The sequence below is a fragment of the Hylobates moloch genome, unplaced genomic scaffold, assembly GCF_009828535.3.
Source record: "Hylobates moloch isolate HMO894 unplaced genomic scaffold, HMol_V3 SCAFFOLD_2, whole genome shotgun sequence".
NCBI classification, from domain to species: Eukaryota; Metazoa; Chordata; class Mammalia; order Primates; family Hylobatidae; genus Hylobates; species Hylobates moloch.
This window is the reverse complement of record NW_026652277.1, coordinates 63,234,679-63,247,613: the sequence shown is the minus strand read 5'-3', so window position 1 is coordinate 63,247,613 and position 12,935 is coordinate 63,234,679. Positions and strand designations below refer to the sequence as shown.

The following is a 12,935-nucleotide window of genomic DNA, read 5'->3' as shown; positions in this document are numbered from 1 at the left end:
GGTTACACAAACCAAATCTTTATTAATTTTTTAAATCACTGGAGTAATGAAGTTTTAATTTTGCCCAAAGCTAAAATCAGAATATATAGAGATATCAAATATTTTAACTTACAAGTTATACGTTACTCAACTTTTTCTCACTAAGTATAAACCAGATGCCAATAAGTCTTTGACTTTTAAGCTCTAAAACTGCACCGTTCAACTCAATAGCCACTGGGCACATGTGACTACTGCACACTTGAAATGTGGCTAATACAAATGGAGATGGACCATAAAATACACCCCAGATTTTGAAGACTAACCATGAGAAAAAAGAATATAAAACTATCTCATTGATTTCTTAAGAACATGGATTACATGTTGGAATGAAAATATGTTGGATTGTTTGGGGTTAATAAAATAGATTAAAGCTGATTTTACCTGTTTCTACTTTTACATGTGGCTATTAAAAAATCTTAAGTTACATAGGTGGCTTTCTCATATGAGAAAATGTTGGTCTACTTCTCCTGGAGAGAGCTGCTCTACAGGAATACCAACACACTCTCTCGCTCCACATACACATATAGACACTTTATAAATCTGCCCAGAATAGTCCTCAAAATGGGTCTTAGTCTTCACATCTTTGGCCACTGGGGAAGCTTGGCCAGACCACCTGACTTCCTTCCACTCACTCAATCACTTCCTGAAGTCCTAGGGAGGAGGCAACCACCTGGGAAGGGCAGGGACCCCACTAGTGCAGCCTAGGACTTACTGGAGAGAAGTCATTCCTTTTAACCACTCCTGTAGAGTAAAATAACCCATGCTTTGTGCATCCAATTTCCAAGCTAGGACAAGCATAACTACCTGTTAAAAAAAATACACAATTAAAAAAATTAGACAAATTAAAAAAGAATAAACAAATAGATCTGTCATTAATACATTAACGTTTTGCTAAATGCTTCTGTTCACAGTAGTTTAGTCACTGAAATATGAGCAGAGTTAACTTCAAAAACGAGTTCTAGCTTGGCAAACATCTTAAAAAGTTGACAATATAGTCTGCTGACAAGAGTTTGGAGAACCATGTATTCTCCTGATGCACGATAGTGGAGGTGTAAGGTGATCACCCTCTCCAGAGGGCAATATCAAATGTAAAACCAGTTATTGACAATTCCACCCATGGAAAGTTATCTTATAGGTCTACCTGTAAACTGACACAAAGATGAATAGTCAACAGTATTTACTGCAGTACAATTTGTAGCAGTTAAAGACTGAAAACAACCAAATGGCCATTAATAAGGGACTGGTTAAATACTTCTTTGCTGAATACATTCCATATAAAGGAATACTATGACACCACTAAGATGAATGAAGTAGAACTAGCTGGACCAATATGGAATAATCTCCAAGATGTATTAAGTGAAACAGCAAGGTGTAGAACAGTGTATTAAAACATAACAAGGTGGACAGGAGGAGACACACAGTGAAGTTGGAGCACACATACTTTAATGTTTGTGAATTCACTATATACACTGGTGGGAAATTATTTTAAAGTAGCCCCACATTCCACTTAAGACAGCACTATGCCTGGAATGGGCCCAGGGTCCGTGGCACGGTCCCATCACTTGTAAAGAAGGGGCAGGCCCCCAGGTGCCACCTGTACTTTTGTGACTCTTCTGAAACCATACAGGTTTCAGAAACGGTGACAACTCTGGTTTATGCCACTGCTTACTACTTTTTCACTTAGCTATTTTAGAGAAAAGATAGCACAGAGAACTGATGGTGAGTTTTAATAAATCCCTAAAGGTGTAAAGACAAAATGACATTTCAAAGGTGCACCCAGCTTTAAGCTATCTGGAATGCTACACAGGGACAGGGTTGAGGCCATGGGTGATTAGGACAAGAGGAGGAAGCCTTCCTTCTCATCTACCTCAAAGATCCTAGAAGAGGTGAGAAGTAACTAAAAAAGAATGTCAGTCCTAAAACGGTAAAGAAGAGGGACAAGGCCTTCTTAGGACCACTCTGCCAGCCACTCTGTAGAGCTGGTTATCTCTGGACAGTCATTCATATATAAAGAACACCCAAGTCCTAAATTGGGGATCAGGTATACTGTTAATGGGCTCTCTCTCTGTGTTGAAACAGAGGCAATAGGTAGAGAGACACATGTTTCTCCAAGGGCTAGGATATCCCACATTGGCAGTTAATTTGATCTCTTTACATAGAAACTACATTTCAGCTACTGAAAGAACCATTCAAAACCATCAAAACACCATCCCTGTGCCCATCTGGGTCAGATGATGGCTATGGTGAAAGGAACTAGGATGACATAAAAACATGATACATGAGGCAAGAAATCATTTTTAATGATTTCTGAGCCTCCGAGAGCCAACATGTCCACTAAAAACTCTAGAACAAGAGTAGTTAGGAGATTCAGAAGCTCTTCTTTTTAATCTGTCTGCCAATAAGCTAGTTTGTAGGCTAAAAAATCTCTAGCTTTGTCTAATTTACATCCAGCGGAGTAAAGAGAAGCTTTCTCTTGATGCTGACTTTATGGTTTTCCTCACTGGAAATTAGTATCAGTGAGAACCTACGAAATTTTTAGGATCTTTCATCAAATAAATTAGTACATAACAATTTTTTGAAAGTCATTAGGTATTTTTTAGAATAAAAAATTTAGATTACTAGGTAAATTACTAGGACTGTTTAGTAATGACTGCTTAAAGGGCAATGATTGTTAAATAGGTTAGAAAGTGGTGACTTAAAAGACCAAGGGGCTACTAAGAATTTCCCAAAAAGATGGGGTTACAGTTCTTCAAATTATTCACACATTAGTGGATTTTCTCCTCATCCCTCAGGTTTCTAGGAATTCTGACTCTTGTATATCAATTTACCTAGGACAACTAACCAACTCACATTTTCTAATGCAAACTAGGTATTCTCAAACCATCTCTATTCTACTCTCTACCAAAAAGATTTAAAAATTCTACATAAACACTTGTTAAGTTAAAAAAAAAAATAGTGAGGGTACAAGAACACACACACACACAAGTATGAATGAAACATGGCTAACCAGCCAAAACAGAAACTCATAATGGGAAAGTTCATAAAAAAGAGACTTTCATAAGTTAACTAACAAGAAAGCTAAGTACTTAAATAAAGAATTTTGCTGTTATCTTGGTAAATGAACATAGACTTGAATTTTACAAGCCTGCTTAATTTCATAAGCTATAAATATCAGGCAAGGTGAGGGTTTTAAATACTTTAAATGTGCTTGCCCATCAATGCAGACAAGGCTTGAAAACACCGTATTTCACCACTTGTTTTACAAATGTTAATGTCTCTGAAACGGGAATGCATCCACAATTGATATAGCATGTCAGAGTTCATTTAGCAACATTTTTTCTTTCTTAGTGATATAAAATGATACAACTTCTATTGGTGACAGCTTGGAATTGAAGTACATACAGTATAAATATTTGGATAATATTCTCTTTTTTTTTTCTTTTTTGAGACAGAGTCTCACTCTGTTGCCCAGGATGAAGTACAGTGGTGCGATCTCGGCTCACTACAACCTCCACCTCCTGGGCTCAAGCGATTCTTATGCCTCAGCCTCCTGAGTAGCTGGGATTACTGGCGCACATCACCACGCCTGGTTAATTTTGGTATTTTATTAAAGATGAGGTTTCACCATGTTGTCCAGGCTGGTCTGAACTCCTGACCTCATATGATCCACCCACCCACCTCGGCCTCTCAAACTACTGGGATTACAGGCATGAGCCACCATGCCCGGCCTACATACTTGGATAATATGGTCTTTTAGTCTTTAATAGGATTCTAAATTTTAAGGCTATTTCTATTCCTACAGAAATGGAGTTTTTTTTTTTTTTGGAGACGGAGTCCTGCTGTCGCCCAGGCTGGAGTGCAGTGGCATGATCTCAGCTCTGCTCACTGCAACCTCCACCTCCTGGGTTCAAGCGATTCTCCTGCCTCAACCTCCTAAGTAGCCACACCCGGCTAATTTTTGTATTTTTAGTAGAGACGGGGTTTCGCCTTATTGGCCAGGCTGGTCTTGAACTCCTGACCTCAGGTGATCCGCCTGCCTCGGCCTCCCAAAGTGCTTGGATCACAGGCGTGAGCCACCATGCCAGGCTAGAAATAGAGTTCTAAAGGACTCATAACTGCCAAAAAAGAATGACAATAATTATCTTTTATTGAGTACTGGTATTTGGGGGTGAGGAAAATTGAAGAGCTGTGCCTCCCTTTCTTCTTCAGTTAGAATCAATGTCAGTGCTCTCCCATCCTGGACAGGCTTTTCTGCCTCTGAGACTAAATGCTCAGCTCATCCCTCACGTATCAGCAAGCCCTTTGTCTCCTAATCTTCTCAGCCTCTAACTTCAAGCCCAGACCCTGCTGCCACTCCTCTGTCATACACTTACTACGGTACCCCATGTGGAACCTCCAGAGCCCCTCTCAAGCCCAACTCACTCTCAGCCCTCTGACTACACTGTTTAGAAAACACTCTGCCAAGCTTGGCCCAGCTCTCATAGAAAACTTCCTTCTTAAATTCAATGTAATGATGGTCTTTTCTTGTGCCTATGGCCCAGTCTATGGCAAAATACTTTTGACCCAGGTGTCCCCAAACCTTCATGCCAAGTTGGGTAATTTATTGAAATACCTGAACTGGAATACATTTAAAAAAAAAAAAACAAAAAACAAAAAACAAGATAAAAATCTATGTAATAAGTGAAAGACATTCCAAAGGCTCTTTAGAAAATTTAAAGCATTGCTGGGGGCTGAGATAGATGAGAGAAGCACAGAAATGGTAAGGGTAAAATAAAAAGTTTAAAGAAAAAAATGTGAATTTTGCTGGTTTCTGTAAAAGCATGACATACATTCCTGGGCACCAGATGTCTTGCAAACAGCCTGAATGAAGGGAATGATCTCTTGAGATCTCTTCCAGATCATAAATTCATTTAGGATCTTGGATATATTTGTTAAACTGGAGCTAATGTAATATCAAACTGCATAGTTAATGAGGCAGGGCATGTGTATAAGCATAGTTTTTCATTTTAGTATAAGAGAGGTGATGTGGGAACAGAAAAAATATTCAACAACATGCTAAGAATTAGGCAAAAATAATTAAGCCTATAAAAATCACTCTAATTAAAAATAAATACCTAGGGCTTTTACATTATAAAAAGCAATCATGGCCGGGTGCTATGGCTCACGCCTGTAATCCCAGCACTTAGGGAGGCTGAGCCGGGCGGATCACAAGGTCAGAAGACAGAGACATCCTGGCCAACATGGTGAAATCTTGTCTCTACTAAAATATAAAAAACATTAGCCAAGCATGGTGGTGCACACCTGTCGTCCCAGCTACTCAGGAGGCTGAGGCAGGGGAAATCGCTTCAACCCGGGAGGCGGAGGTTGCAATGAGCCGAAATCATACCACTGCACTCCAGCCTGGCGACAGTGAGAGACTCCGTCTCAAAAAAAAAAACAAAAGCAATCACTTTCTGAGCTGAATTCAATTGGAAGTAAAAGATCTGTGAAAAATTTTTGATGATTACAATCTAGTCAAAATCATGATGAATAATTATAAGTCCTAGAATGACTCTACATTAGGCTGAAACAACTACTGAGGGGCACAAAGGTACACAGCGTACAATGTGGCCTCCAGTTGATCTGTCATTGTAGGCACATGTGCCCACACCATTTTGTAAGCATCTGGCTTACTGTACCTTTTACATACAAGAAATTAAATGAGAGAAAAAATAACTGTAGTTACACCATATCATTTACAAGAATGGAAAATCTGCTTATAAGTCAAACTAGAATTAGAACTTATTTCTTAGATTGCTTCATAAAAACTAACATACCACTACTTTTTAATTATTTATTTACTAAAGAACAAAGATTTAAGTATGAAAAATAACCAACTGATTCACCAAACTCAGTAAGTTAGACTCACGTTTTCTGGTTCAACACCAATGTCTTCACAAAATTTCTCCATGCCTTCAGGGCCTACAACATCATCAGTTCCTGTGAAATACAGTCCTATGTAAATTAAATCTGACCATGCACACTATACTATTACCACTGTAGTAGTAGTATACTGTCAACAAGTAAGACTTAAAGGCCATTAACTCCTTTTGGAAAAAAAAAATCAAGTCTAAGTTGAAAAGTATTCTGGAATTTCAGTATCTTTAAAGGACTCTACTTTGTACAATCATTTAAATCAACTTATCACCATGTCCTTCAATCGTTGGAATATGGTATATCGCATTTGTCTAAAGTTAAGGCTGAATTCAATTCCTGCTCTTTAAAACAGCTTAACGTTCTACTCTTACTTGGGTAATAATTTCAATACATAAAATAACTTTTGGAAACATAGCAAAGAACCACATAATAGTCTCTATAAAATTAAATATGAAAAAACATAAATGTTTCTTTTACATAGAAAAAAATCAAGTTATCACTCTGTTCTTGATAAAGTCAGTAAGGCCCCCTTTTCCGTTCTAGCATTAGCTCTGATTGTTCCTGAAGCGTCCACACATTCCATCTCAAATTTATCTCCCCTTCACTTTGTAACCATTGGAATTTGGTTTCTTCTTCTCCTAGCTCTCCACTGAAATTCTTTTTGCCAAGGTCTCCTAAATGTCAAATCTAACAGACAAATTCAGTCTTTGTTTTATCTGACCATTGTATGAGGTCTGAAAATCTGAAGCAGTTCTTTCTTCACAAAACTGTCTCTTCCCATGGCTTCTTGAAGCACCCTCTCTCATCTGGCTTTCCTCCTTCCTCTCCTCTTTTGGCTTCTTTATGGGTTCTTCTGCTTCTCCCAGATGGTTAAATTTGATGTGCAAAGATTCATCCTTAAACCTCTTCTAGTGACTGCTATATACTTTATTCCTAGGAAATTTCAACCATACTCAAGGTGTCGGGTCCTACCCAAATGTCTTTCTAGATCACACTTTCTCCTTACTTTTGAAGTACTTGCCTCTTTATCACTAGCTGCTCCACCTCCTGTTTAACTGCCATAACTACACTCATCTTCTGCTTCAAACCTACTCCTCTTGCATTTCACATTTTCAAACACTGCCTCACTAAAACAGAGCCCAGTGTCTCTCCATATCAGACCTGCTTATCCTCCTGTATGCTGTCCTAGCTGGTGGCACACCCAGAAATAGAAACCCGGGAGTCATCCTGTATTCCTCCTTTCTCTCACACCCAATGAATTATCAAGTGTACTACCAATTTCACCTTCTAATTATTTCTTAATTGCACCTCTCCTGCACCATGCTCTTTCAAGGCTTTATTCTTGACAACTACAGCAGTCTCCTCATGGTCTCCAGAGTCTTCTCCCCCTGACCCACCCTGCAAACAGCCACTGAAGGGATCCACTTCAAACGCAATCCCATGCTGGCTTAAAATCCTTCAATGGCTCCCTAGAGCCAAAAGAAAAAATCCAAAGCGTTTGGCTTATCACATAAGGTTCTCTATGGTCTAGTGCCTTTCTTCCCTCTTCAGTCTTATATCTTTCTAACTGCAAAACAAGTTTCTCAGAAATAACTGAATCAATAAAGATTGCTGGATGAATAAAAATTAAGGTCCAGAAACACCTACTTACCTGTGGCTTCACTCTGCACCACCACCGAACATACACCCAGCACGGTATTAGTCTTTGTGTCTCTGCCTATCTTCCTCTAGTCCCCTTCCTGTCCCCTCCTCTCCCTTCCCCCAACTCCCCCCGGCTAACTTATTCAACATTTAAGACTGAGAGCAAAGGGGCAGTCCTCTCAATCTACCCACCTGCAGAGGCTGGGTCAGGCAGTCCTGTGACCCCTCACAATTCTAGGAATGGTTCTCACACATTCAGCACACTGCATTCAAAGTCCCAGCTCATCTGTCTTTCCCTCTAAACTCAAGAGCAAGAGTTCTTTTATTCTTCTTACAAGCTCAGCATACCATCTGGCATAGAGTAGGTGGCCCAATAAAAACTGAATGAAGGAATAAATGAATGACTGAATACCAGAATATAGGAAACGCTCTACAATCCTCCCATACCCTCTAGATCTAGCAAGTCACAAGTCCAGCAGAATTCACCTTCTTAGTATGTATCCATTTCATTCCCATAACATTTGCTAGACACATCCTGGAGCTATGCACTGCAGGAGTTGCTTAGGGTGCAAATGGTCCCTGACCTCCATGAAGGGCGACAAAGTACAGGAGTAACTTCAATACAAAGTAACAAGAAGACTTTCACTTAACACAAAGTATAAAGTGGCTGTTCTTAACAAAGGAGGAACATTAAAGTCACCCGGAGCTCCTGCTGGAAAGTCTTATGTCATTTTTCTGCTTCAAATCCTTGGCTCCCCCTAAAGTTCAAACTCAGGCCCTTCCTCATAATCTGGCCAAAGCAAATACCTTTTTCTTGTTGCCATTATTTTCCTTTTAATCACAAATGTTCTACTTTGTTACACAATATTTTGCTTCATATATTCAAATCTATTACTTTTTCCTGGGATTTTGTCCCCTTTTATCCCCTTTTTATATAAATGTATCAACATAAATTTAAAAATATAAATTTATATATAAATATATATATATTTATATATTCCTAGTTTTCTTATCTTGATTATCAGGAGAAAACTAAATAATATTTTAGTTTTGTACATTAATACATAAACATGATACAAAGTTTCATTTGAAAATAAAAAATAAAGATGTTCCAAAAGTGAAGTTGTCCCCTCTAACTCCTCCCTACTCTGCAGAGACAACTATTTATTAAAGAGCTTCTTTAACAACACTTCCCAAAATAAGCCATCTATAGAATTGTATATGCATGGAATATATACATATTTATTTAGTGTTTCTAAGTTTGCCCAGGCAATTCTCTTTGGCCTTCCAAGTGTAAAATAATTTAATCATTTCATCTGCAATGATCATTTCTCTCTCCTCCTTCCCAATATTTACATTCCTCGTTTCTTTCTCTTGTCTAACAGCAGTGGCTAGTAGCTTCCAAAACAATGGCAAGTAAGAGTAGTGAGAGTGGACATTCTTATCTCATTCTTGACTCAAATAGGACATTTAGCATTTTATCATACATATATTGCCTGCTTTCTTTGGTTTGAGAGTGCATATATCCACATGTGCACATTCATGTGTGTATTAGACACACTACACATCAATTCATTCAGATGATAAAATATTCAAATAGAGAAGATACAGAGTAAAATAAACAGTAAAAAAAGAAAGTTGCCTTCTCCCTTTCTTTATCAGATAGACATGTATGCTCCTGGACCTTTTTGCTATATATGGGCAAATATATACTAAAATGCAGTTTTCAAATTTGTTCATCTACACACATGGGTTTGTGAGGTACTTGTAATTCTACACATTGCCTTTTTCACTGACTGTGTCTGGTAATCTTCCTGTGACAGTACCCATACATTTACTTCATTCTTCTCAGCTAATATTAATACATTTTATGTTATCCCATTGTAAGTGTACATATGTGTTTATTTATATGAATCAAAGTTCTTTTCATCATTCTCCTAAAGTATTTAGGCTGTCAGATTAAAGAATAATTATTCTGATAAGGAAATATTCATCTATTCCTATTTTGTTAAGAGGTGTTTTTTTTTTAGCAACAGATACTTTTTGGTATCTACTGATATGGCTTATTGAGAAGCAGTTGCATAGAGCTGGGGGAAAAGTTACTTTGTAATTCTTTTAAAATTCCTCTCTCTTTGGTTTCTATTCTTCCTGATTTAAAAAAGCTCTTTCTGTGCAACTTATTCTTTTATTTATTTATTTATTTTTTGAAACGGGGTCTGGCACTGTCGCCCAGGCTGGAGTGCAGTGGTGCAATCTTGGCTCACTGCAAGCTCCGCCTGCAGGGTTCATGCCATTCTCCTGCCTCAGCCTCCTGAGTAGCTGGGACTACAGGTGCCCGCCACCACGCCTGACTAATTTTTTGTATTTTTTAGTAGAGACAGGGTTTCACCTGTTAGCCAGGATGGTCTCGATCTCCTGACCTCGTGATCCGCCCGCCTCGGCCTCCCAAAGTGCTGAGATTACAGGCATGAGCCACTGCGCCCGGCCTGTGCAACTTATTCTTTTTTTTTTTTTTTTTTTGAGACGGAGTCTCGCTCTGTCACCCAGGCTGGAGTGCAGTGGCACGATCTCGGCCTGACCTCGGGATCCGCCCGCCTCGGCCTCCCAAAGTGCTGGGATTACAAGCGTGAGCCACCGCGCCCGGCCCCTGTGCAACTTATTCTTAAGCCTAGCAAGCTGCCTGCATTTGCCATGCCCCTGCACATGGCTTGGGTGTTCCCCGGCTTCCTCTCCCCCTCGTGCATCCTCCAACCTGGCTACTGCCTTCTCTTTCTGTCAATGTTCACGATAAAGATAATGTTTCTCTACTTATTTGCCTGTTTGCCACACGGGAAAATGAACTTTGAGCACGGTGCTTCTGCTGACTGCACCCCAGACCTCAACAAAGGTCTGCTGAGGTATCCTTTGCAGTGGTTATGTAAGTTATTAATGCTTTTTCTTTTTTCCCAATTTTATATAGTGTTGCTGTACTACTTATAAATACATGTGTCTGTGTGTTTTAGAAGAGCAAGATTTTAGAGTATAATTTGCAATGGCATGACTGTCAAAGTAATATCTTATCCAGAATAGGTTAAAATATAGTTTGCCAATCACCATTATTGAAATGCTACCAATAACCCTGCCATCTAACACTTTCTTTTAAGAGATGGGGTATTACTATATTGCCCAGGCTGGTCACAAACTCCTTAGCTCAAACGATCCTCCTACCTCAGCCTCCCAAAGTGTTGGAATTATAGGTGTGACCAACTGCACCTAGCCCTAACACTTTTCTTCTCATCTCTCCCATGTACACATTTAAATCTAGTTGTAATCACATGATTTGTTGGGCTTCTAGTTGTATTTTACACTAAATTTACCTGTAGAATTAAGGTAATTACCTCTGTCAAGCAAGCTAACAAATACACCACTGGCTAACACAAAGTAAGTTAGAAGTGAAGTTTGAGAGAGGTTTTTCTTTTTTTTGTTTCACTTGTATCTAAAATAATAAGCTATAAAATGCCCTAGGTGACAAGATACTGGAGGTACGTCTGGTAAGGCTGATATATTGACAATAATCCAGAAAGAAGTGGTCCTTCCACTTTCCCTGCCATCTTAAGCAGGGGCCCCTAACTAAAGATATTTGACCTTTTCATGATGGCCCCATAATTACAGCATGCCACATCATGGAGACAAATGGGGCCCACATGGTCTCTTAGGTAGTTTTTAACATCTCTTCCTTCGCTATCAGACCAGTTTATTATTTGTTGCAACTTTCCATGACTGACTTTATTTTTGGTAAACCAAACAATTCTGCTATAGAACTTAACCCAAAATAGACTAAGGGCCTACAGTCAGGACTTGTAGAACTATTATGACCTATGTATGTGAGCTTCGGTATAACTGTAAAACCAATGTTGACACCTGTGTATTTGGTTTAATTCCTTATTCTTAGATGTATTTCAAAAAGTGGAAGTTATTAGATAAATTATGTAAACTGGTTGTCTTCATTCTTTGTTTTTTTTTGAGACAGAGTCTCGCTCTGTTGCCCAGGCTGGAGTGCAGTGGCGCAATCTTGGCTCACTGCAACCTCTGCCTCCCAAGTTCAAGTGATTTTCCTGCCTCAGCTTCCCGAGTAGCTGGCACCTCAGGTGCATGCCACCACGCCTGGCTAATTTTTTGTATTTTTAGTAGAGATGGGATTTTGCCGTGTTAGCCAGGATAGTCTCGATCTCCTGATCTCATGATCCACCTGCCTTGACCTCCCAGTGTTAGGATTACAGGCGTGAGCTACCACGCCCAGCCTGGTTGTCTTCATTCTAATGAAACAAAATGGGATTCCAGGTTCAGATCAAGGTCTAAATAAACACTTCCCCTGAACCTCCCAGCTGATCCTTTCTAAAGTCACAGAGAGCTAAAGTACCAAAGTGCAAAAGGGAGTAAACCTACAACCAGAGAACAGGAGGAAAAGCTCCCAGCGAAGAAGGGTTTATTCATTACATTTCTGGAGATCAGAAATTGAGCTGGTGGAGATTTTAGAAAGTGAGAAGCTGCATCCTAGAATGTGCAGAGGATGACTGGGGTTAACTGGCCAGACAGAAACTTGGAGGAGCTGGGCTCAGGCCTCAGGAGCCACGGAAAGCAGAGGGCAAGGTACAAAGTGGAACTGAGAATTCTGGAAAGAGCTGAAGGTCCATCCACGTGAAATAATCACACACCAGGCCCCCGCTGCCCCTCCACTCCACTCTACTCCAGATTAAAAGGCAGGGAGTCAGCATTTATCCTCAGCCCAAACCAGCCTGCTCTCTTCTATGGAAAATGAACATGGCTCAATTTCATTTACAAGCCCTCTTCGTGCTGGGTATCTAGGGGGCCTGTGGCATCACAGCCTGCTCCCACAGACTCATCCTACAGCACAACCTGTTAGTCACACTGGTTCTTCTCACGATTCATTTTTCTTGACTAATACTGACCTACAGTTTCAGTTAATGTGGTTGAGATACATAAAATGAAAACACATGCCAATGGGGCTTTCAGTTATTCCCAATGCCAGTTATTTTCCCTATGGACAAGCTATAGCAAAAGGGAGAAAAAGAAGGGGATGGCTAAAAATAGGAATAGTCACCTCTACACAAATTTCTTGAAGGGATGAGTTAAAACGAACGACTTAGCAGGGATTTCAAGGAACTTAAATAATGTAGCTTAATCTTTATGTCCAAAATGTCACCTTTCTAAAGTCAGACAAAGGCAAAGAAGAAGAAAAGTCATACCTTGCTATTTTCTTGGCTTATATTATGAAAAAAATCTGTATTTGCTTATAAAGGAAGGTACATCAAGAAATCAGAATAACTATGCTATGGTGA

The 12,935-nt window shown here is 39.5% G+C and overlaps 1 protein-coding gene across 1 annotated transcript in view; it reads right to left on the bottom strand.

Annotated features, from left to right (window-relative positions):
- DCUN1D4 (defective in cullin neddylation 1 domain containing 4) overlaps positions 1–12,935 on the bottom strand; it is a 73,331-nt gene that overhangs the window by 24,226 nt on the left and 36,170 nt on the right. Inside the window, 2 exon segments of the mRNA XM_032150889.1 lie at positions 752–843; positions 5,948–6,018. Of these exon segments, the coding sequence (XP_032006780.1) occupies positions 752–843; positions 5,948–6,018 (163 nt within the window).